Consider the following 26,406-nt stretch of genomic DNA (forward strand, 5'->3'; position numbering starts at 1 on the left):
TGTGTTGGAAGAATTCACTTGATGGCAAGATCAGAGTTGTAAATGCTAAAATACTGGTACTTTGTGGGTTTGACACCTATTATTTAGATATTTTGGAAATACTTGAAATTTGACATACCATAGAGTAATGATTTCAAATTAAACAAAAGTGCACTAATTTAGAAAACATTTTTCTATACTTTAAATATTTTCAAGAGATAGAAACAATGTTAATATTATAATCATAATTATTCTAGTTCACAGGCTTTCTAAACATGTGGAACATGCAGAGTTGCCTATACTAGTCTATCTGGTAATAATATATATATATATATATATATATATATATATATATATATATATAATGAAAATGTATTTGTCATTTCTATTTTCATAAATTTTAAAATTTAACAGGTTTCCTTTTTCTACTTGTTTATAAATTCTTGTATTTGAAATGTATTGTGTTTAGTTTCACTGATTTGCAATCAGTAATTAATTTAGAGATTGACCAGCTGAGGAGACTGCTATAAGAATTAAGCTAATGATAATGCTATGACATAATTGTTGAAGACTGGAAAAATGGTGGTCTGTTAGTAACTTAACGTGTATTGTATTGAGTTTGTCATATAACCTCATCTAATCTCGGTTTATCAGTCTTTGAATACAAAGTAGAATTTGGGAGGGAGGATAGGAAGCAGGGTTTATTGGAAGGTTGCTGAGAAGCTCATGCATTTGAAAGAAAGCTTGAACAACCAAACCAAGTCTTAGGAAAACCAGTAAACCGAGTTGCTCTGTCAGAAACTTATCACTGAGCACCATTGTCAGGACACATCTTCAACTAGTTAGTCACTCGTTCAAGAGCCACATTCCCAGGAGAGCCTGATTGGTCTAGATTGAGTCACCATGATTAATATATTTTCAGTATCACATGGGATGAGGCAGGAGTAGTAGTTCTCCAAAAGAAACACATGATCTGTATCAAAAGGAAAGAGGGAAGTGATGATGGGCTGGTACAAACCACAGATGGGGCACAATAATAGCTAATGGGACAATATATGCATCTGAGATTGCATTTTTCTAGTGTTTCATGAAACTGAATTGAACCGGAGTTTTAATGTTCTTTTGTTAAATCAACTTTGTCAATGACTAATTTATATACGTATACAGATTTTAGTTGTATACAACTCTATGAGTTTTGATAAATGTATACATTGTGTATGTATACATTGTGTATCCAGTCCCCCTCCCTTCAAGATTTCCATCATATTAGAAAATTTGTTCTCTTTTCCTGTCAGTAACCCTCAACGCTGCTCCAGGCAATCATTGATCTGATTTATATTGCCACATTTTGGTAGTTTAGTCTGTTCTAAAACTTCATATAAATGGAATCATATACTATGCAATCTTTAGTGTCTGGCATTGTTTACTCAACATAATGTTTGAGGTTCATCCATATTGTTGCATGTATCAGAAATTCATTTTTATTATTGAATAACAGTCCTTTGTGTGAATATGCCACAGTCTTGTTTATTCATTGGTTGATGGATATTTTGGTTGTATCTAGTGTTTTGGTGTTATGAATAAAGTGGCTGTGAATATTTGTATACTAGTCTTTGGTGGACATATGTTTTTATTTCTCTTGGGTAAATTCCTAAGAGTGGAATTGTGGTACTGTATGTTAAGTGTTTGTTTAACTTTATATAAAACTGTCAAACTGTTTCCAATGTAGTTGTGCCATTTTACATTCCCATCAGCAATGTGTGAGAGTTCTAGTCCTCCAAATCCTCACCATCATTTGGTGGTGTTAGTCTTTTTAATTTCAGCCATTTTAGTGTGTTTGAAGCAGATTTCTTTGTGGTTCTCTTTTTAAAAATTAACTTTATTGATAATAAAATGAACCCATTTTAAGTGTACAATTTGATGAGTTTCAACAGATGTAAGTACCTACATTACTACCACCACCACAGTCATTATCCCTAAATTTCCCTATTGTCCCTTCTGTATCATTCGCCACCGATCCTAAGGAATCCTTTATCTGCCTTCTTTAACTAGAGATTAAAATGGTCTTTCCTAGAGTTTCACATACCCGAAATCATATAGTATTTTCTCATGTCTGACTTCATTCATTTAGCATAATGTTTTTGAGATGTACCCATGTAGTTGAATGTATCTGTAGTATGTTCCTTTTTATTGCTGAGTAGTGTTCCATTGCACCCAGACACTGTGGTACACCCAAAACAACATTTACCTGTTGTTGGGCATTTGGGCTGCTTCTAGTTATTGGGTATTGTGATTAAAGCTGCAATGAATATTAGTATACAAGTCTTTGGGAAGTATGTTTTTATTTCTTTTAGATAAATACTTAAAAGTAATATTGCTAGGTTATATGTTTACCTTTATATATAAAACAGTTTTGAAAGTGATTGTACAATATATGAGACCTCCTGTTGTTCAATGTTATTGCCAAAACTTGTATCATCCTATTTAATTTTAGCCATTTTAATAGGCATGTGGTGGTCTCTTATCATGGGTTTAATTTGTATTTCTCTGATGACTATTTAATGTGAACAGCTTTTTATATGCTTATTGGCTATTCATATATCTTTTTTTGAGAAGTTTCTGTTCAGATCTTTTGCCCATTTTCTTACTGACTTGTTTGTCATTTTATTGAGTTATAAGAATTCTTTTTATATTCTGAATATAAATCCCTTCTTGGACATTTATACATAGCAAATACTTTTCCCAGTCCATGACTTACCTTTTCATTTTCTTAGAGGTGTCTTTCAAAGAGCACATTTTGAAATTCATCATTTTTTTCTTTCATCTTTTGCCTACCCAGTGTTGTCATGATTTCCCACTGTGTTTTCTTGGTGTCCTCATTTATAAAATGAGGGGGTAATATGAGAGTTAAATGATTTTATATGAGTAAAGCACCTAGAGAATACATAGCACCTAGTAAAAACTATATAATGTTAGCTACCTTTATTGTTACTACAACTTCTTTACTCAGAAGTTATCATTGAAGTTTTTGGACGCTGTCTGTACATCCCTGTCTCATCTCCCTCCCCTCTCAAGAAATCTCATTGGCATTTTCTTCAGGGGTCATTTGTTTAAAAATATGAAAAGACCAAAGCCAAGATTTCTATATGTGTAGGGGATGATTTGTATTAGATGCTGTAGTTTTCAAAATTTATTTATTTATTTATTTATTTAGGATGCTGTAGTTTTATAATCTACCAATTTGCCATTTCCCTTCCCCCATAAGGTCTAAAGCCCACCGTGAGTGTCATGGTTTTCTCCTTCTGTTAAGGCTGAAAATAAGAATATTTCTTACAGCCACCTCTGACCTTGACTTCCACTATACTTTAAACATACCTCACATGTCTTCCAGTGGACTCTGAGAAATGACGATTCAGAGGGTGTTGTCAAGTTTTGCTAAAGAGAACTTAGAGGCTGGGATTCTAATTGTGGTAAATTAACTGATTAAAAATGTCATGGACATAATTAGCATAAAAGCAATAATAGTTATACCAAAATGGATTTTCATACTACCATAAAGTAGATCAAGGCAAGATGCTGGTTTTTACATATGTTGCAGTCTGCTGAAGATCCACTGTAGTGTGTTTGAGTCGGTCCCAGAAATAGAAATATTGTGTTTATTCTCTGTTTCTTTGGCCAAATATTTAATCATTCCCTATTATTATATTCCTGTTTATAGAATGAGAGATATAATATCTTGCTAGCCAAAAAAGAAAAACAAAAAAAAACAAAAACAAATTAGCAATGGGATTATTTACATTTAGCAAATGATACGTGGTTCTTATGTGATCAGTATCATTTCTAGTCTATAATCTAGGTTTTTCTAAATCTAATCTCTTTTCTAAAGGTATCCCCTCTATCTGTGCTCTCCTGAGCCCTGGATCAGGTACCCAGGCATACCCAAAGTCTAACATGGTGCCTGGCAATGAATAGGCCTTTGGTAAGTTTGTTGAACCAAACTTTTAAGTTTACCCTTTATTACTTGAGTCTTTATTGTTTCCCTTTCCATGAATTCTCTTTGAACTCAAGAAGTCACTATTCTTTAAAAGAAAAAAAAGGCAAACAAAAACTTATCTTAGCCATTCTTCTTGCAGGTCCTATCTTTATACTTTTCATATTGTTTCAAGAATCAGTTTTACTTACTTTCTTATTTCCCTTGTATTTCTTAGCCTTTTATGATATAGTTTTTACTAAAACTGTTTTCAAATATGTCTAACAGTCTCTTCTTAGGCCTCATTATATTAGACTATTTTCACATTTTTTATTTTGTCTAATCCCTCCTTATAGTACCTTCATTGCCTCTCTATGACATATTCCTGGTCCTTCCCCTCCTATCTAACCCTTCCATTTTTATTGTTTTGTTTTGTTTTTAGCTTTCTCTTCTCTTTTTTTTTTTACATATATGAATTCCCCAAGTTTCTTTGTCTCACTTCTCTTCACCAGAGAATAAAGGAGGGAGGGAATTAAAGTATTTCTAGGGCTTCAAATAAGCAGGTGTTTTACTTAATCTAGCTCTGATTTTTAAGATTACTTTTTTGTCTCCTTTTGGATATTACCTGAACTTCTCATAGTAAAATTAATTGTTGAATGGATTTTTTTCCATGCTAGAAGACATGCTATGTTATGTCCATTAGTAAATCTGGTACATAGTTGGCAATTACAGTCATTCCTCGGTATCCGTGAGGGATCTCTTCCAGGTGCCCCTAGGGATACCAAAATCCACAGATGCTCAACCTCAAGTCTCAGAGTGGTTCTGCATCCTCGGATTTAGCTAACTGTGGATTGTGTAGTACTGTCGTATGTATTTATTGAAAACAACAACAACAAACCGAGTATTAGTGGACCTGTGTGCGGTTCAAACCTGTGTAGTTCAAGGGTCAACTGCAATACATATTTGTGAAGTCAACAAATGATATCCTACTATTACCTCAAAGTTAACATTGTTCAAAGTCGAATTCATCTGAAATTTTCCTTTGCTTCTACATCTACCCATTATTCAGTGTCCATATCAAATGCTGTCCCTTTTCTGAAACTTTCCTTAATCCTCACAGTCAAAAAGCACTCTCCCTATCCTATATTTCTTTAGCAAATCATACTTTTATTGTATCTTCATTCTGAATTACATTTTACTTAAATAAATGTACAGAGTTTATTATGTACATAAGGTTGAGGTCAGGGATTAACATTCTATCCAAAAACAAATACATTATTTAAAATAATATAAGATCTTAGAAGAGGAAAAGGGTCGAAAGTAAAGGCGTGGGGAGTTCCCTGGTGGTCCAGTGGATAAGACTATGCGCTCCCAGTGTGGGGGGCCCGGGTTTGATCCCTGGTCGGGGAACTAGATCCCGCATGCATGCTGCAACTAAGAGTGCATGTGCTACAACTAAGGAGTCCACAACTAAGAGTCTGCATGCCGCAACTAAGACATGGCACAGCCAAAATAAATAAATAAATAAATAAATATTTTAAAAAGAAAGTGGAGGTGTGTCATGGTACCTTCTGAATAGTATTGCCCCCTTCCCCATCTTGCTACTTTTCATTTACCCTTCAGTCTTAGTTGAGACATTATTTCATTCAGGAAGCTTTCTGTGAGCCTTAAGCAAGTCTCCACTGTGCTGCTTTTCTTTGTACTCCTCTAGCATCATTCATTTAGCAAATGATTATTGAGTGCCTTTTATGTGCTAGCATTGTGCCAGGCAGCGGGACTAAAGTGGTGAACAAAATTGATATCATCTCTTCCATCATGGAGCCTACAGTCTAGTGAGAAAGATAGACATAAAACAAATAATCACCAAATAAGTAATTATCAATTGCTATGAAGAAAAAGTACAGGGTTCTTTGTGAGAGTAAACCTATGGGGGGGAGTGTTGATTGGAGAAGAATTTTTGGAAAAAGTATATCTAACAAAAACATCAATTATGATGATTGAGATTCAGCCAGACAAAGAATAGGGAAAAGGGCATTCCCTGCAGATATAGTATCTTAAAAGGCCCTAAGAAATAAACAAAAAACTTGATGCCTTTAAGGAACAAAAAGGCAGGGCCATTTTGGCTGAAAATGTAGTATTTACTCATACAGATGAGGAAACTGAGGCTCAGGGAGGTTCAATGAGTATAGAATATATACTAAGGTCATCAAAGTAATAAATGGGAGAATCTAGATTCAAATTTTGGACTTTATAAATTCTTAGTGTTCTTTCCATTATACCTTGGCATTCCCTAGTGAAAATTTGAACAAAATCTTTCCAAGCTCTGGTATTTTGTTTCTTTTCCAACATCATAGAATATTCTTTGACCATTTTCTATTTTTTAACAAAGAAGATATTTGTATGTGGAACCATTGCTGTCAACAGAAAAGGGATAATTGACCTGGCACCAGGCAGGGATGCTTCTATTGAATTTGTGGCTTTGAAAACTGATTTTAGCATTTCCTTGACTCTGAGGATTTCTGAGCCTCCAGAGTTGTCAGGGTTCTATGGTATCCACTGTCTTTAATAATCTGTGGATTTCTTTGATTTTTGCCAGTGGAGCGTTAAAACTTTCAAAATTCATAGCAAGTGTCTTACACTCTACGTTGTTTCCATTCAACAGTATAACTTTGTAAACTTAACCTACCTCTGGCAAATATTTAAGTTAATGTTTCACAAAATACACAAACTTTTTGCAGTTGATCTCCATACAGCTGATAAAACATCCAAGTGTTAGCTTCCCCCCTCCTCCCATTTTGATGTGGATGTGGATGTGGATGGGAAAGGGGAGGGAAGAAGTTGTTATGATGCAAAGGCAAAGTTGGAAGAGTCATTTTTTTCCTCCAGAGAATCTTCTCTGTTACCCTGTAATGACGTACCCACAATCCAGGATGTAACAGCCTGTTTGCTTAGTAGCCTTCAAAAATGTCCAAATCATGGCACATGTGTTTACCTATGTTCTAGGTAATTGGTGACTTGTTAGCTTGGAGACCAATTTCAGGAATGTTTTATATAAGGAGACTCCCCCAGGGATGCTCCTGTTCCTTTTGTAACCTAATATAATTGTGGTGTGTTTATCAAAGACCTTTTGATACATTTTTTCCTTCTAAATATTCTTTTCTTTAAGAATAATGATTGTAACACAACACAATGAATTTAATTCCTGAGCTAATTTTAAAATTCTTATTGGCATTTTTCATTTGTGATTTTATATCTTGCTCCTCTCAATCTGAGGAAGGAAATAATGTTAAAAGATTACTTTAAGGTACTGATTTTACTTGTTCTAACACCCTTAAACATTGGTTTTGTGGGTGTTTTGCTTGAATGAGGACTGTGGAATTAAGCTTTTTATGACTCAAGATTTGGGGATATTAGATGCCAAATGCATGTTTTTTAAATTATCTAAAACACAGTTTTATTATAGAGAGGGAGAAAAACATTTAATGGAGAATATTTTTTATCACTAAGGAAACACTTATTATTTTGTTTAAATTTTCAAAGTATACTTATTTTGCTTTACAGTGTTTTCCACCCCACTCCACTCCACCCCTGAGCATTTTTCTGTTTCTTTAAATGTCTTCTCTGTTTTTTGTTTGCAGGCAGCTATCAATGGTGTAATACCCCAGGAAAATGGCATTCTGAGAAGGTATGTTGTAAAGTACTTAGTAGTAAAATGAGAATTTAGCAAAGCAAAAAAGAGACAGTTGTTAATTTTTTTGGTTTCACTTTTTGATAGAGCACTTTGTGATGATCTTTGATGTATAAGTTCATTAATACAGTTATTCTTCTTTCAGACATTTTTATTAGTCATATTAATTCCCTAAAGTCTCCAATGTCTAACTGTCTAATGTTATTTCAGATTGGGTGATACCACTTTTAAATGTGATTTTATTTTTAAGGAAACTTTTCAAGGTCATCTTCTAATTCATAAGATGGAAGGAACTGAATCCTTTAAACTGTTAGTAGTGAGAAAATGAGACATGTCTCAGTAACTCCAGAGCATGGTTATCATCTAACTATACAGGCTTTATCTTCAACCTTACTAATTCTTTTTTTTTCTCCCTTTGGTTTCTAAATTAAATTTATGTTAATTTGCAACAATTTGAGTAAGTCCTTAATAATGAAACTTCCCAGAGCACTGAGCTGTTTTACCTGAAGTATCCAGTGTTAACATGTGGAATAGTCTTCGTGGTTTTGTGTCACTGCCAGAAGGTAAAATTGGAAGATGATGCCAAGAGAACTATAGGAGTTACAAAATAATTCCTTAAGTTAAAAATAAATTCATAACTTTTCTCAAAATTGGAGACTGGTTCTGGATTAAAAGAGCACATTATAAAGTCATAGGAGGTAAAACCATTCTCCCTTACAAGTGTGGTTTAATTACTTGATATGCCCCCCCCGCCCCCCACCCGCCGCAGTTCAAACTTTGGCTTGAATTTTGGTGGCTGGGATTTCTAAGTCACTGAAGCATGATCTGCTAAGTGCAGATGAGGCAAACAGAAACAGCAGACTACGAATGAGGTTGTTTTGGAGAGGAAGAAAAGTGCTGTTGCAAAAACATCAAAAAATTTACCATGAACTGCAAAATGTGCTGTACTTTATAGGAAACTGTGTATATTTAGAAAGGAAGAAAAATTCTGTTTGGTACCTATACCACCCTTCGTGATTAATGGTTTTTAGGTGAAAGCAATGATAAACAGACCTAGTCTCCACCTTTTTTTTTTTTTTGAAAACTGTCAGTTTCATCCAGAGTAAGTGTGGCTGATTTCCAGAGTCTGTACCAAATTTTTCTGTGTTGGTTTGTTCGGTGTTTTTTTTTTTTTTTTTTGGTTCAGAAGCATTCAGTTCTGTTGAAGCCCTTGTCTAGAAAGCAAACCAGATGATTACAGAAACTTCCTTCAAGATTATTTTTTTCCTTGGTTTAGAAGGTTTTAGACTGCTAAATATGGCTCCAGTTTTATTCTTGAGTAAATGTTATTCCACTTTTTGTGCCACAATTTTTGCTTGCTAAACCCTTGTGGATTCAGCTGCTAGGTTCTGAGTGCATATTGGATATATCTTACAATTAATAGTATTTGCTATGGGTGAACTGTAGAAATTCTCTCATCCCTGGAAACATCCCATCTCTCCTGTCACAGAAGATACTTTTTGGTTAATATATTTTATAGCTAGAGATTCAGTACTGAATTGATTTCTAATAAGGTTACTATAATATTTGGGGTTTAACTTTCATCAGAGTGGGTTTTTGTTTTGTTTGCTTGTTAAGGAATGAATCATATGTCCACAAAAGAAAGTAATAGTTTTCAACTATTGCCTTCCTAACTTTGTTCTTTAGTTTTGAAATCACTGTGGATTTGACAGAACTGAAAATTACTCTTGTATGTCTACTGACCAGAGGAAAGGAAAGAGGGCTCTTTGTACTTTCTCATAGATTTAACACTGAAAGTGGAAGACACAATGCTAGGAATGGTATATGTAGGCAGTTTGAAAGGATCTTTGTTTTGTGTGTTTGATATTTGCAGTAAGTTGATTATAGTATGTGAAAACAACTAACTCTTAATTTGTCAGTTTATACCTTAGCAGAGAAAAGAGCTACCAAAAAGAGTTTTGGTTTTTTTTAATATGAACTATTTTTGGAGGGAGAAGAACCTAATCTCTGCGCTTTATAGCTTTTCTTGAAATCAGATGTTTATGTGAATTCAAAAGTGGGAATTTGTTTTTTTAATGTACCCATAAGTTCAAGGCAGAGAAACTAACTTTTTTAAATACTTAAGGCACTGTGCTAGGTATTTGATATAATTTTCTTTATTAATGCCCATTAAAACCCTTAAGAAATACATGCTCATATTTCATAGATGAGGAAATTCAAAATTAGAGAATTTATAGATTCACTGAAGGCCACAAATATAGTAGTTGGTGAAGTCTGGATTTTCTCATTTTAAAAACCATGCTCTTTTATATCACTCTGTCCTTTTCAAGGTCAGTAACCCAGGCATGTCACAACTTTTAAGATTTTTTCCTTTGGGTAAAGAAGTTGAAATTTAATACACGTATATAACATCTTTCTTCCACAGCTTTGTTTTAACAGTTATTATCTTAGTTGTAAGCAAGTAAAGGCATTTTACAGGTAGACAAAATAAGGCATGAAGTGACTTGGCTCAGATGATACAGCATGATGTTGATGAGTCAGTAAGCAAGTCTTCCGTCTCATCTTCCAAGGCTTATTTCACTAGACAATACATTGCTAATACAGCATATTTATAAAGTGTAAAAATATGCAGTCATAGTCTAAACCATTCATTTAGTCATAAGCAAACATCAAGTATGTACATGTATATTTACTACATCTTGTTGTAATATTTTATTTATTCAGGATATTGTCCAGAGCCTTTTAAAAAATTATTTTTGGAGAAAGCTATTGTTAGAAAGGAGCACTAATGAATTAGTTGTATTAGTAGAGAGTAGATGCTATGTTTTATAAAAATTTTATGAATTAATAGTGTAATTTTACTCATTGACTAAGTGGGTGGTATTTATCAACTCATTTATTTTATGATCCAGACAGATATACTGTATATTTCTTTGTCTATTGTTTAATTCACTGAGGAAACCTAGCGAAGACAGCTTTGTTTTCAAATCTTGAGCATTATTATAATAGCTTTCAGAATATATAAGTGCTGAGGTTTTCTGATTTAGAAAATGCCCATTTTGGCCAGTTAGTCTTTATTTATTGTCTTTTCTGATACCCATTTAAAAAATCTGATCTTTTTCTAGAGAAATTTATCTTTAAGACACATTTTTTTTGCACCTAGAGGTTTTACCATGGGATGGACTTTTAAAAATTGAAATAAGTGCAGAGTTTCTGTTTACTTTGCTTTGTTCACTGTCTTCCAAGGATCTGTGTGGTTTGTAGAGGAAAGTTGAGCAAGGATAAAAACACTCCTTTAGTTGAAGTTTAGATCTAAAATAGATTTCTCCATAGAGTTTCCCTTACCACCCAGTGTCTTTTTGTTTTTTTTCTTTCTTTTAAATTATTGATTAACTTGAAAAGAATAGTGAGAAGGTCAAATTATAGGATGGTAGTCTTCATAGATGAAAAATCTTAAAAACAGTTTTTTTTGAGTCAACAGTTTTGGATGCCTTTGCACTCTTTGGATATCACTGAACATTAGTCACAACTGACAAGATAATTCATTAACTGGTAATCTCTTTTCCTCTCTCTCTCTCTTTTTTTGTTTTTTGATTTCTAGTAAAAGAAACTAATGTAAATTCATTATTTTTGTTGATCTTGAAATAGAGTAATTATAGCTAATAAGAAAAATTTCAAGAGATAACTTTAAAAAAATCCTCTTTGTGGCTGAGAAACATACCAAAGAGTGTGCTCTGATTAGAAATATTAAACTATCTTCTAGAGTTAGGGTTTGGTAAAGGGAAAAAAAGCACCACACTAGCACCTCTTTCAAAAAAGAGGGGATTTCATATAGGGAATGAGTTACACAGATATATAGTAGGTTGAAAGAACAATAATGACTGCAGGAAACAACTGGACCATCAGGCCCACATGGAGGTGGGTTCTGCTGGTCGATGAGGAAGGGAGCCTAGGGCAAGAGGAGACTTAAAGCTGAGAAGGGTGTGCAGAGCCGGGACTGTATGGGGCAGATCCATGGCACCCACTCCAGGAAGCCTGCTCTAGGACAGACCTGTCCAGGAGAGGCCCCTATTGACCATCAAAGGGCACAAGGTCACTCCTGGTACTGGAGGAAAACAGGAAAGAGCTTGGGAGAGGTTGAAGTTAGCAGAATTTTGGAGCTCAGAGGAAGGGCCCTAGGAACTTGGCCCCAGACACATGAGAAAGAAGTCCTGCTCAGCTGATACTGGTATTTCTGACAGGATGCAGAGGCTTGTTTCAAAGTATTGAAAGAAAATAGAAGCTAACTTCAGTGGTTGATGCTGAAACAAAGTGGGTGTCATTGTTACGGTGTTGTTACTGCTAGGGTAACGTTGATAGGATCAGTGTGTAAACTGTAAGAAGAGAATTTTGTCTGTGTCTGTGTGCGTACACGTGTGCTGTTACTGTCCTTGTTTCTGTTACTGATCATAAAGCCATGGTTGATATTTACCAGTTTCTTCCACTATTTATTCTATATTCCCTCTGCCAGTGCCTCAGATAGTCAAGGTTCTCTACTTCGTGGGACATCTCAAACATTCATTCTTGAAGAGTTAGAATCCTCAGTGGACTTACCCTTTTTAAAAAATTGGTTGTAGTTTCCCATTAACTCTTAATTTTGGACATACCCTAGAAAATAGTCCATTGCATAGATAGCAACAACCTGATTTTTTTCCTTGGTAATCAAGACCAGCTAGTACCTCCTCCTTTGCTAGTTGATTCAGTAGCATGAGGAGTATAAAATGGCCAAGTGGCATTCTCAAATTCTAATACAGTGGAAGTACTGTGGAAACATTACATCCTGTGATCTCTGAACCATCAGAGCCCAAAGTTGCAGGAAACAAAAATTTGGTAAGTTATTAGGCATAATAAGGGGAACCCTTACCACCACTTAATTCCCATACTCATTTTTTTTTCTGGCAATATGAGATATATCACTGTGTTTTGGTCATTGATATAAAGAATATACCACATCCTTTAAGGTAGAGCCCCAAGCTTTGAGGATATTCTCTCCCAACCTGCGGCATAACTATCTTCACCATTACACTGTTCAGTCAAGCTAGCTGCTTCTGGGTAATGGTATACACCAGTGATACCAGTGCTGCACCTCTCTTACTGTGAAATGAGTTCCTTGGTTAGAACCAGTGTTGTGTGGGAAGCCATAGATCAATAAGGCATTCCCTAAATCCATGAATGGTGGTGCTGGCAGAAGCCTTGCTGTCAGGGGAGTCAATTTCATATTCAGAAAAGTGTCTTTTTAGGTAAGAACAGATCACTGCCCCCTCCATTATAGAAATGATCCATTACCAGACCCCTGAGGAGTGGGGCCGTATTGAGGGCTCCATATTGGTCTCTGTTGTTTGCAGTTTAGGCACTCAGTAGTTTCCCTAGCCAGATTCAGACTTGGTGAGGGTAAGTTGATGCTGTTGTGCCTATGCCTAACCTCTATCCCTGTTGGCATGGCCACATTGTACATTAATTCATTGAGTAGTCCTGGGGTGGTAAGGGAATAAGCTAACTGACATCAACAGAACAATGTCATCTTATCCATATTGAGAGCCTTTTTTATTTTTTTAAGTGGATAGCTTATAGATAGCAGTTACCCCATGACATATATTCACATTTTGTGTTCATTCTAAACGATCCATTTCCAATCCTCTTCCCCAGACTTCTGTGTCAGCCAATTTTCTTTTTATTCTTTCCAAGTTCTGGTCAGCTGGGCAACACATTAACTATTGCCCGTGATTCAATGTAGATTTGTATCTCAAGTTATTTCTCCTTCTAAATGAAGTGGTCAACCTGTGGTACAACCTTAAGTTCTCCCCACTGGGAGGTTTTTCTTTCACTACTGTCTCTCAGGGATATCTTTGATTGGGATTGTAATATTTCAGCAGTCTGTTTTTGGTTGGTACCAGCATATTATACATAACCATTTTTTCCTTTCCCAGTCCAAATTTTTTTCTTTCTCAGTTAGCTTAGATATGTCTTATGCACTGATGAGAAGTACAAGGTGCAGCAGCCAGCCATGTACCGTAATATGCTTCTGACCCCTGGACCCCAAAACTTCACCAAGGTGAAGGCCCCTGCATTTTCGTGGTGTGTGTCTCCTGGTCTCTAGCATGCATGTATCTTACCAAAGCATCCAAGTACTTGCTACTTTTGCTCTTCAGGACCAATCTACATTGTCATCACTATAATGTTTTGTGGAATACCTGGGTTATCAAGATGTGTCCAGGCTAGATTATTATGCCAAAGAGCAAGAGAGTTGTTATAATCTTGAGGAAAATATAGTGAAGGTATATTGTTTACGCTGCTGAGAGGAAGCAAAATGCTTGTCATGGTGCTTGCAAATTAAAATAGAGGGAAAAAAAAGTCTATGCAAGTTTAGTTGCTTCCTGTTGTCTCCTCCTACATAATAACCCTAATTCCATGAATTAGGCAGTCAATATGAGCTATCTATCGGGATCTGGGGAAAAAACTACAGGGTAAGTTGAATAGATTGAATGAACACTGTACGATTGGATTTAGGCCAAAACCTCATTTACCACCATAACTTCCATTTTTGTATCCCCAGGAATTAGTATTAGAGTTAGCATCTAGTAATCCCCTAAAGAGCTAGATATTTTCCTTTTTTCAGTACACAAACCCCTAGTAAATGGCTACAGGTCTCTTAGGGGAATTCTTAGAGGAAAATTTACAATACACATATGTGGCTCTGTTGCATTGTCTTTGGGGGACCAAGGACTTTATGTCTGTGTTTGGAAACTGGGAGTGACTGTGACCCTTCATTATAGTTATGGAAGTTAGGATCTAGGCTACCAGATCTAGGTTTCTGTTGTTTATAGGTCAAGTAATATTTTAGTCAACTGACTTTTCATTTTGTTTCTTAGAAGTACCATGTTCAATAAAGCACTACTAAAGGTCTCTGCAGGTTGAAATCTTCTGATTGCCACATTTTGTCCATGCTGTCCGTTAACATCATTGCTCCCTCCTTTTTCTTGTTAAACCCTGCCATTTGACCTGTGCATTCTGGGATCTCATCATGCCTATTAGGGAGTCTTTTTCAGTGATGTCATCTCCCCATGTTATTCCCAACCCACAGAAGACAGCCACTACAGAGTTTTTCAAGGATGTAGAATCCCTCACTAATGTATTTTTCAGTGCTTTAGTGCAGTGTTCTCTGGGACCTCATGGATTATGTAGTAGGAGGATGTGTATATAGTCAGGCTGTACATGGTTAATCCACTTTAGCATTCATATTTTTCTAAGCATCTGGATTTCTTCTACATTTTGCCAGGAAAGTTTGGGCATTTCCTCCTCATTAAATGTAGACTCCTTTGGGATTTAAGTTTCATTCAGTCGACAAGGAAACTATTAGAAGTACTTACAACTGCTTAAGCAAATATATTATATTTGGCCCTATTCAAACTCTTTTGGTCAAACTCACTTAAAATTCATTTCCACAACTATTCCCTAGGTTTTTGCTGATATAATTTATCAAAATATTATAATTACTTTTGGATATAAGCTGTCTTTTCTCAGTTAAGACATCGTACTTATTTTCTTGGAACATGCCTACATCTGATTTTAGAGGTAATAAGGAATGGTGGAGGTAGGTTTTGAGAATAGACATCCCCCTTCAAGGCAACTGTCTCAGGTAAGAGTATTCATAGTTTCTAAGCAAGAGGCTGATCTTCTCAGACATGGGAGGAGGAGCTGTTTCTGCTTACAGAAGAGGCTCAGAGAGACTCCAGGGCTTCAAGGTTCCAACATGCATCTGAAGCCACTCAGGTATCCCCATTTCACATGTTAGGTTCTCACTCCTTCCACAACAGGGCCTTAACTTTCACAAAAGAGACTTAGGAAGTATGTCTATTCAACTTTCACTGCAAGTATGCAAGCTGCAAAATTAAATTTTGAGTCCAATTCTTAGGAAGATCATACCTGTGGTTACAAGAAATAAGAAACTCTTTTTAAAGTGCCATTCAGAAACTCTGTAACTTTCTTATCATGAATTGAACTGAAATTTAAAACCCCCAAGTGTGTCATTTTCTTCTGTAAGCTCTCCTTTAGAGTCAGGGCAGCCTGCTCACAGTCCTTGTTGTCATTATTGCCACCATAATGGTCAGGTCAGATAGTCATTTGGTTCCCTTAGGCACTTGTTTCAATAATGATAATTAATCATTATGCCAATGCATGGCTTGGATCACTAGTATCCCATTTTCCATTGGCAAGGAGCTCAGCAGTGCATTGAAGGTCAAGGCCATAATCAAGCCAGTTCCTGAATCCTTTGTTTCCTGGGACACCTCCATTATCAAGAAAATGAAACCACACTAGGGTATTTTTAACAGAGGGAATTTAACGTAGGATTGGTTACACAGGTGTGGAAGACTAAAAGAGCAAAAAAGTAAAACTGAAGTAACCTAGATATAATAACTGCTTCAGGAAGTTACTGCTTGAAGGTCTAGGGAACAAACGGATTAACAGAACTTTGAAACTCAGAGGAGCTCTTTGAAGCTGAGGATCAGACCTCTGTGGAATGTATACTGTCCAACCATTAGTGGTATCTCAGAGGGAATGACAAGAAGCTGGTTATAAGAGTGCTGAAAAAAGCAGGAGACTGAAAGCTGTAGGGTGATGCTGATTGAAATGCATGCAAACAGGAAGAAGGAAGTCTTTCCTCCCCTCCTCCTAACTACTAATCTCTACCTAGTATCCTCTATTTGACAAAGGTCTATCAGGAAACCATATGCCAAAGGAAAAATATAATTTTGCAGAATCCTAGCCCCTGCATTACAGAATAGACTATAGAAGGATGAATTTGGAGTTAAGAAAAGCAATGTCAGTGACCAAACTGCTAATTAGCTGTTTTTCTTAGGTTCTGAGAAGTTGTGACAACATTTAGATATGTGAAGTATTATTGCACAGATTCTGTTCATAGATGCCTAGAAGCTCACTTTGGCTTCCAAACAGTGACTTTCTTACTGCTTTGGACATTTTCTCTGTTCTCATGTTTTCCTTCCCACATTGCTTTCCTTGACTCTGACAACTGGGAGAATGGATAGGTTTTTGTCTTTGGATCAGTGGTTAGAGTGTCTGAACTCTGGTGAGATTAAGCTAGTCACTTTCAAACTTTTTTGACAAGACCTACAATGAGAAATATTTGGAATCTAAAATACACATATTACAAATATGTCCCAGAATCAAAAGTTTTATGAAATAATACTTGGTCCTAACTATTAAGTGAAAGATACTGATAATTTCTATCCTATTCTTTTCTATTCTTAATCTTATTCTGATTGTGTTCTTTAAAAGACTTACCACAACTCAATCAATTATGTAATCTATAATTTGATAAACACTGATCAAAGCAACAGTGTGAAGTAAATGTAAATAGTCTCTCCTTCTTAATTGTATAAACAATGCTTAACTTGGCAAGTTTTTGGTCATTTTTGTTGTTGTTCCTATTCGGGCCCCCAACACATTATTTTTCTTTAAATTCAGGGTGAGAAGAAAGATATTTTAGAACTGAGCTTGTAGTTCTGGTGGTGGAGAAAAATTATACAATAATGATATTTAATGGGAGCATTTCTTATGTTTCCTCCCTCCCTACTTTTCCTACTGAGGGGGGAAAAACAATGAGAATATATATATGATAACTTAAGTCAGAGAAAAAAAAATCCAAATTCTTCATAATTATTCCTCTACTCATTAGTTTGTCAAATATTTGTATATCTTCTCTGTATAAAATCTTGAACTCAGCAGATGATACAGCCATTAAAAACACAAATGTGAGCTTCATAATTATTGATAGTGGTGAGATGTTAGAACTAGTCTGAGGTAGTAAAACATGCTCTGAGTTGAAAAATACTCAATCTGAGATATGAAAGATGAATATAATTAGCTAGAAGAAAGATGGAATTTGGGGATGGGATGGGAAGGAAAGAATATTCTTAGAAGGAATAGTTTTTATGTTACCTCATGAAATAGGAAGGATCAAGGTAAGACAAAAAACAAAAGGCTGTTCTGGCTATTAGCATAGAGAGATGGAGATAGCATAGCACAAGATGAAGATGGGAAGGTAGATAGGATTCAGATCCTATAGGGCCTTGTACGCCACTTTGACCATTTATATGAAGAGCAAAGGGGAATATAGAAGAAAATGATACGAAGACATTTGTCTTTAATTTCACTCTAGTGGTGGTATGGGATGAAATGCAGGGGGGTAAGGGTATGTATGGAGAGATTAGTTAGGCTATTGCATTAATCCATGTAAGAGGTGACTGTGGCTTGGACTAGGGTGGCAGCTTTGGAGGGGAAAGGTAGATGACTTATCTAAAAGATATTTAGGAAGTAAAACTGAAAGGACTAGTTAGATGTGGGAGTTGAGAGAGTAAAAGAGGGCAAGGATAATGCCAGAGGTTTCTAACTTGGGTAGCTAATATAAGGAATAAATGGGAAAATCAGGCTTGGGGAAACATTAATGGTTTAAACTTTGGCTATACTGGGTTTGAGGTTTGAGATCTTACTAAGTACTAGGCATTGTGCTAAGCTTTTCATACACATTATTTGATCTAATACTTACAAATATAATTAATTTTCCTATTTTACAAATGAGACAGCTATTAAGTGGACAGAGCCACGATTTCATTTTTATTCTTTAAGAAGGGAGAGATTCAACCATGTTTAAATGTTTCTGAGAAGAATCCAGAAGAGAAGGAGATGTTGAAGATAATGGAAGGGAAAGGGATAATCCATAATGTAAAGCTAATGAGTAGGTGCGTAGATAGAACGATGTCTTCTCTATTTAGAGAAAGAGAGTGCATATGCAGGTTAGTTTGTGGATTTGATGTGAGAAAGGTAAGGGAATTTCTTCTTGATGGCATCTGTTTTCTCTGCAAAGTAGGAAAAATATATTTTAAGACTGAGGAGTGAGAGGGAGAATGGAGGTTTAAGGATGGTAAAGTTTCAGAATAGTTTTTGTGGAAAGTAGAGTTAATGAATCAATTAATGATTCGGTAAGTAAATGAGAGTGGGTTAAGAAGACACTTAGTAATTCACAGAGTTTAAAATGATGTTTTATCAACATCATAACAGCATAAGGCAAAAATCTAATTAAATGAGATGTGTGTGATACTGCTAACAGACATAGAAAGGCAAGGATGGGAGGGAGAGTAATGTGGCTTTCAGTCATTGGGAGAGATTTTGTGGAAGAATTAGAACTTACTTAGTCCGTGATGCACAGGTAGGTAAATTTGATATGAAGAACAGCACAAGCCAAGTACAGTTAAGTCCCCTCTATACAAATGAATTCTGTTTCAAGAGTGCTTTCGTAAGTCCAGTTTGTTCGTAAGTTCAACAAAGTTAGCCTAGGTACCCAACTAACACAATCGGCCATATAGTATTGTGCTGTAATAGGTTCATAATACTTTCGCATCTTTGAAAGTTCGCAACTTGAAGGTTTGTATGTAGGGGACTTACTGTATGGAGTGGGTCCTTAGTGGTAATCTGTAGTTATTTGGTTGATGATAATCTTTCTTTTATGTCAATATTTCAGTGACTATGGGGGTGAGCCTATATCAGGACCTGCATTTGATCCAGCAAGTCACCCAGCTCCAGCTCCTGCTCCTGCTCCCTCTTCCTCTTCCGCATTTCGACCTGTAATGCCATCTAGGCAAATTGTAGAAAGGCAACCTCGGATGCTGGACTTCAGGGTTGAGTACAGAGACAGAAATGTCGATGTGGTGCTTGAAGACAGCTGTACCGTTGGTAAGGTTTTTCCTACCATATAGCCTCCACAAATAATTCATTAGGTAAACATTCAGTTTATATTCTTTTCTCTTGAGTTGACTGCTGACAAGAAAGGAAAAAAAACCAAATTGTTATTGTTTCATACAGATTATTGTGTTCTAATTTTAAATACTGTCTTCAGATTGAGGTAAGTTTAAGAATAATTTTTTATTGTTCCACATATGCAGAATGGTATATGAAGCTGTTTTAGGGCAGATACAAATCAAACATCTCAGAGCTTTAAAAAGTACCAGAATTATTAAGTATATTGATATCAGACTTTATAGCTGAAGCTCCTTCATTTTTAATACTATGATTAATGAGAAATAAGAAATAAGACATTTCCATCACTTCTTCTCCCTGCCAGCTAAATAAATGCTTCAGTACTGTTCTCTCAAAGGAGACTCATAGTGTATGCCTGCCATTTTCAGACAAACTTTACCAAAATTCTGTGGAGAAACTATGTTGATTTCATGTTTGATTCACATTATTTGATCCATGTTTGTTGTAGAACTAGAAATTGTATTAATTTCTATTTTAATACGGTTTTGCCTTAAATCTAAATTTTAGATATTTCTGAAATTTTGCCTTTGTTCCTTTTTGGGGAGATCCTTTCCTAATTTTATTAATTGAGGTACCAGTCTGTGGCCTGTTAGGAACTGGGCTGCACGGCAGGAGGTGAGCGGCGGGCAAGCGAGCAAAGCTTCATCTGTATTTATAGCCGCTCCCCATTGCTCGCATTACTGCCTGAGCTCCACCTCCTGTCAGATCAGCAGTGGCATTAGATTCTCACAGGAGTGCAGACCCTAGTGTGAATGGCACATGCGAGGGATCTAGGTTGCACGCTCCTTATGAGAATCTAATGCCTGATGATCTGAGGTGGAGCTGAGGCGGTGATACTAGCGCTGGGGAGCAGCTGCAAATACAGATTATCATTAGCAGAGAGGTTTGACTGCACAGAGACCATAATAAATCAGTTGCTTGCGGACATATCAAAACCCTATTAGTGAGTGGCAAGTGACAATTAAGCTGGATGTGGTGGCAGGCTTTAACTATAGTGGCAAGGGAGTTGATGTACTTCAATTGTATAGCTGCATCTGGTGGCAGGCTTTAAGTCAGAATCCAACACTTATTTTAGTCCACTCCTGGCCCACCCATTATTTTATTTACCATTTCTATCCGCGCCTCTTTCCCACTCTGCACACTTGTCTCAGTCACAGTTTTGGTAAGTCCACAAGCTAACCCTAGCCAAAATGAGTAAAAAACAAACGTCGCTGGAGAGCTTCTTTGAAAAGGGGGAAAGACCCAATGATGAGACAGCAGAAGAGTCTAAGGCTGCCAACAAAAAGAAAACTGCATTTAGAAGAAAATACCAAGAGTCCTACTTAAATTACAGGTTCAATGCAACAGGTGATTGACATTCTCCAACCACGCTTTGTATAATATGTAGCAACCGGTTATCCAGTGCAGCTGTGAAACCTTCAAAACTGCTTTGCCACATGGAGACCAAGCACCTTGCATTAAAAGACAAGCCTTTGGAGTTTTTCAAAAGAAAAAAATGTGAACACAAGAACAGAAGCAATTATTGAAGGTCACCACTTCATCAAATGTGTCTGCACTGAGAGCATCATTCTTAGTGGCTAACCGCATTGCTAAAGCTAAGAAGCCTTTTACTATTGGTGAAGAGTTGATCCTGCCTGCTGCTAAGGACATTTGTTCTGAACTTTTAGGAGAGGCTGCAGTTCAGAAGGTGGCACATGTTCCTTTTTCAGCTAGCACCATAACTAGATGAATTGATGAAATAGCAGAGGATATTGAGGCACAATTGTTAGAGGATTAATGAGTCACCGTGGTACGCAATCCTGGTTGACGAGTCCACCGATGTTGACAACAGGCAGCAGTGCTTGTTTTTGTGCGATATATTTTTCAGGAGGATGTGCATGAGGATATGTTATGTGCACTTTTGTTGCCAGCCAACACTACAGCTGCAGAACTATTCAAGTCTTTGAATGATTACATATCAAGAAAACTGAATTGGTCATTTTGTGTCGGTATATGCATGGATGGAGCAGCTGCCATGACTGGACGGCTTTCTGGTTTCTCAACTCGGGTCAAAGAGGTCGTTTCTCAAATGTAAGTCTACGCACTGTATCATCCGTAGAGAAATGCTGGCTAGCTGAAAAATGTCACCTGAACTTAACAGTGTTTTGCAGGATGTGATTAAAATTATCAACCACATTAAAGTACATGCCCTTAAACTCACATCTGTTCACGCAGCTCTGTGAGGAGGAGGATGCAGAGTACACACGTCTTCTCTTATACACAGAAGTGAGATGGCTTTCTAAAGGTAGATCACTGGCCAGAGTTTTTGAGTTATGAGAACCACTCCAGAGATTTCTTTTAGAAAGATGGTCACCACTGACAGCACATTTCAGTGCCACAGAATGGGTCACAAAACTTGCTTACTTGTGTCACATATTCAACCTGCTCAACGAACTCAATCTGTCACTTCAGGGGAGAACGACAACTGTGTTCAAGTCGGCAGATAAAGTGGCTGCATTCAAAGCCAAACTGGAATTATGGGGGCAACAAGTGAACATTGGGATTTTTGACACGTTTCAAACATTAGCAGAGATTTTGAAAGAGACTGAGCCAGGGCCTTCTTTCTCCCATCTGGTGCGTGATCACCTATCTCAGCTTTCAAAAGAGTTTGAGCATTACTTCCCAACCACAGAAGACTGAACTGGGAAGGAATGGATCCGTGACTCATCTATGAATAAGCCAGGTGAATCGAATTTGTCCGTGCTAGAAGAGGATCAACTGCTTGAGATCGCAAATGACGGTGGCCTTAAAAATATGTTTGAGACAACCTCAAATCTCCATACGTTCTGGATGAAAGTCAAGGCGGAATATCCTGAGATTGCCACAAAAGCACTGAAAAGGCTGCTTCCATTTCCAACATCGTATCTTTGTGAAGCAGGGTTTTCTGCAGTGACCGCAACCAAAATGAGATTACGGAGTAGACTGGACATAAGCAACACACTTCGGGTGTCACTGTCTCCCGTCACCCCCAGATGGGACCATCTAGTTGCAGGAAAACAAGCTCAGGGCTCCCACTGATTCTGCATTATGGTGAGTTGTGTAATTATTTCATTATATATTACAGTGTAATAATAATAGGAATAAAGTGCACAATAAATGTAATGCGCTTGAATCATCCTGAAACCATCCACCTGCCCCTGTCCGTGGAAAAACTGTCTTCCACGAAACCAGTCCCTGGTGCCCAAAAGGTTGGGGACCGCTGCATTACAGAGAAAAGCAAGTCTGTTAAAAGAGTGATCATTCCCAAACATGAATCAGATTGTTATTCCCTTACTTAAAACCATTTAGAAACTTTCCATTGTTTTGGGGATAAAATTCAAATCTTTTAACATGACCTGTAAGTCCTGCTCGACCAGACCCTACTGCATTTCTAGTTTTCATCCATTACCACTCTCCTTCTTACTCACCATGCCTGAGTTGTAACGGACCTCTTTCAATTCCTTGAATAGGTTATTAGCTCAGGGCCTTTGTACTTGTTTCTTTTTTTGCCTGGATTCCTCCCCTAGTCTAGTCCCTTCTCCCTGTGCGCATCCCCATGCCCCCAAATATTCTCCTATACATTCCTTTTTATTTTAAAAATGAGATATATACAGTATAGTTTTATTAACTATGGGTACATTGTTGTACAGCAGATCTCTAGAACTTTCTCATCTTGAGTAAGTGAAACTCTATATCCACTGAACAGCAACTTCCCATTTTCCCCTCCCGCAAGCCCCCTGGCAGTCATCATTCTGCTTTCTGCGTCTATGAGTTTGACTACTTTAAATACCTTATATAAGTGGAATCATGCAACATTTGTCTTTCTGGCTTATTTCACTTCATATGATGAGTGAAAGGCTCATCCATGTTGTAGCATATTACAGGATTTCCTTCCTTTTTAAAAGCTGAATAATATTCCATTGTATGTATATACCACATTTTCTTTATCCGTTCATCTGTTGATGGACATTTAGGTTGTTTCCACCTCTTGGCTATTGTGACTAATGCTGCAGTGAACATGGGATTGCAAATATCTCTTGAGACACTGCTTTCAATTCTTATTTTTGGTGTGTGTGTGTGTGTGTGTGTGTGTTGTTTTGTTGCTTTGTTTTATTTTATTTTATTGCAGTATAGTTGATTTACAATGTTGTGTAAGTTTCAGGTGTAAAGCAAAGTGATTCAGTTATACATGTACATATATTCATGCATTTTTAGATTCTTGTCTCATATAGGTTATCACAGAATATTGAATAGAGTTCCCTGTGCTATACAGTAGGTCCTTGTTGGTTATCTATCTTATATATAGTAGTGTATGTGTGTGTTCATCCCAGGCTTCTGATTTATCCCTCCCAATCCCCTGTGCTTCCCCTTTGGTAACCATAAGTTTGTTTTCGATATCTGTAAGTCCATTTCTGTTTTGTAAATAAGTTCATTTGTTTCTTTTCTTTCTTTTTTTAAATTAGATTCCACATATGAATGATATCATATGATATTTGCCTTTCTTTCTCTGACTTACTTCACTTAGTATAATAATCCCTAGGTCCAACCATGTTCTGCAAATGGCATTATTTCATTCTTTTTTATGGCTGAGTAATATTCCCTTGTATATAGGTACCACAGCTTTATCCATTCCTCTGTCGATGGACATTTAGGTCAGTTCTTTTGGATTAATACCCAAAAGTGAGATTGCTGGATCATATGTTAGCTCTATTTTTAATTTTTGAGGAGCTTCCATACTCTTTTTCATAGTAGCTGCACATTTTACATTTCCAGCAATAGTGTACAAGGGTTCCAATTTTTTCACATCCTTACCAACACTTGTTATTTTCTGTTATTTTGTTTTTGTTTTTATAATGGCCATCTTAACATGTATGAGTTGATATCTCGTGGTTTTGGTTTGCATTTCATGATGATTGGTGATACTGAGCATCTTTTCATATACCTTTTGGTCATTTGTATGTCTTCTTTGGAGAAATGTCTAATCAAGTCCTTTGCCCATTTTAAAATTGGGTTATTTAACTTTTTGCTATTGAATTGTGAATTTCTTTATTTGTTTTGAATATAACCCCTTAACAGATATGTGGTGTGCAAATATTTTCTCCCATTCTGTAGGTTGCCTTTTCACTCTGTTGATTGTTTCTTTTGCTGCACAAAAGCTTTTTAGTTTAATGTAGTCCCACTAGTCTATTTTTACATTTGTTGTCTATGTTTCTGGTGTCATATCCAAGAAACCACTGCCAAGATAAATGTTATGGAGGTTTTTCTGTATGTTTCTTCTAGGAGTTTTATAGTTTGAGATCTGTAATACATTTTGAGTTAATTTTTGGGTATGATGTAAGATAAAAGTCTAATTTCATTCTTTTGCATGTGGATATCCAGTTATGCCCGTACCATTTGCTACCGTACCATTTGTCTACCTTCTCCATCGTGTAGACTTGGCACCCTTGTCAAAGATCATTTGACCTATATGTGTGGGTTTATTTCTGGGCTCTCTGTTCTGTTCCATTGGTCTATATTTCCATCTTTACACCAGTACCATACTGTTTTGATTACTCTGTAAAATGTTTTGAAGTCAGTAAGTGTGAGGCCTCGAGCTTCATTCTTCTTTCTCAAGATTATTTTAGCTATTCAGGGTCCTTTGGGTTCCATATGAATTTTGGTATTGTTTTTTCTACTTCTACAAAAAATGCCATTGGGATTTTGATAGGGATCACACTGAATCTGTATGTCTCTTTGGGTAGTATGGACATTTTAACAATATTAAGTCTCTCAATCCATGAACATGTGATGTCTTTACGTTTATTTGTGTCATCTTTTAATGTCTTTCAGCAGTGTTTTATAGTTTTCATTGAACAGGTCTTTTGCCTTCTTGGTTAAGTTTATTCCTATGTATTTTATTCTTCTGATGCTGTTATAAATGGGATTGTTTTCTGAGTTTCCCTTTTGGATTATTTGTTGTTACTATATAGAAACATAACTATTTTGTATTCTGCAACTTTGCTGAATTCATTTATTAGTTCTAATACGGTTTGTGTGTGTGTGTGTGTGTGTGTGTGTGTGTGTGTGTGTGTGTGTGTGTGTGTAATCTTCAGGGTTCTCTACATATAAGACATATCTGCAAAGAGAGATAATTTTACTTCTTTTTTCCTGATTTGGATGCCTTTCATTTGTTTTTGTTGCCGAATTGCTCTGGCTAGGATTTCCAATACTGTGCTGAAAAGAAGTGGCAAGAGTGGGCATCCTTGTATTGTTCACGATCTTTAGAGGAAAAGTTTTTCGTTTTCACTATTGAGTAAGATGTTAGCTGTGATCTTTTCATATATGACCTTTATTGTATTAAGGTAATTTCCTTTTGTTCCTAGTTGAGTGTTTTTGTCATGAAATGGTATTTTGTCAGATGTTTTTTCTGTATCTATTGAGATGACCATGTGATATTTTCCCCTTCATTCTGTTAATATGGTATATCACATTGATTGATTTTCATATGTTGAACCATGCTTGCATCCCATGGATAAATTCCACTTGGTGTATGATCCTTTTAATGTGCTGTCAAATTCAGTTTTTAAGTATTTTGCTGAGGATTTTGGTATCTATATTCATCAGGAATATTAGCCTGTTGGTTTTTGTTGTTGTTCTTCTTCTTCTTATAGTGTTTTTTTCCTGGCTTTGGCAACAGGGTAATGTTGGCCTCATAAAATGAGTATGGAAGTGTTCTACCTCTTCAAATTTGGGAAGATTTCGAGAAAGATTGATGCTAACTTTTCTTTAAATGTTTGGTAGAATTCTCCAATGAAGCCATCTGGTGCTGGTCTTTTTTTATTGGGAGGTTTTTGATTATTGATTCAGTCTCCTTACTTAGTTATAAGTGTGTTCAGATTTT

At 36.3% G+C, this 26,406-nt stretch overlaps 1 protein-coding gene across 3 annotated transcripts in view; it reads left to right on the forward strand.

The window, feature by feature from the left end:
• FAF1 (Fas associated factor 1) overlaps positions 1-26,406 on the forward strand; it is a 485,610-nt gene that overhangs the window by 139,305 nt on the left and 319,899 nt on the right. For 2 of the 3 annotated variants that reach the window (XM_082429645.1, XM_082429644.1), the window contains exons 3-4: positions 7,588-7,634; positions 19,213-19,424. In XM_082429645.1, the coding sequence (XP_082285771.1) occupies positions 7,588-7,634; positions 19,213-19,424 (259 nt within the window). Of the gene's footprint in view, positions 1-3,928; positions 3,959-7,587; positions 7,635-19,212; positions 19,425-26,406 lie in introns of those variants that run through there. The other variant, XM_082429646.1, reaches the window with a different exon arrangement.

Source organism: Balaenoptera physalus (genome assembly GCF_965194825.1).
Source record: "Balaenoptera physalus genome assembly, chromosome: 1".
Lineage (NCBI taxonomy): Eukaryota > Metazoa > Chordata > Mammalia > Artiodactyla > Balaenopteridae > Balaenoptera > Balaenoptera physalus.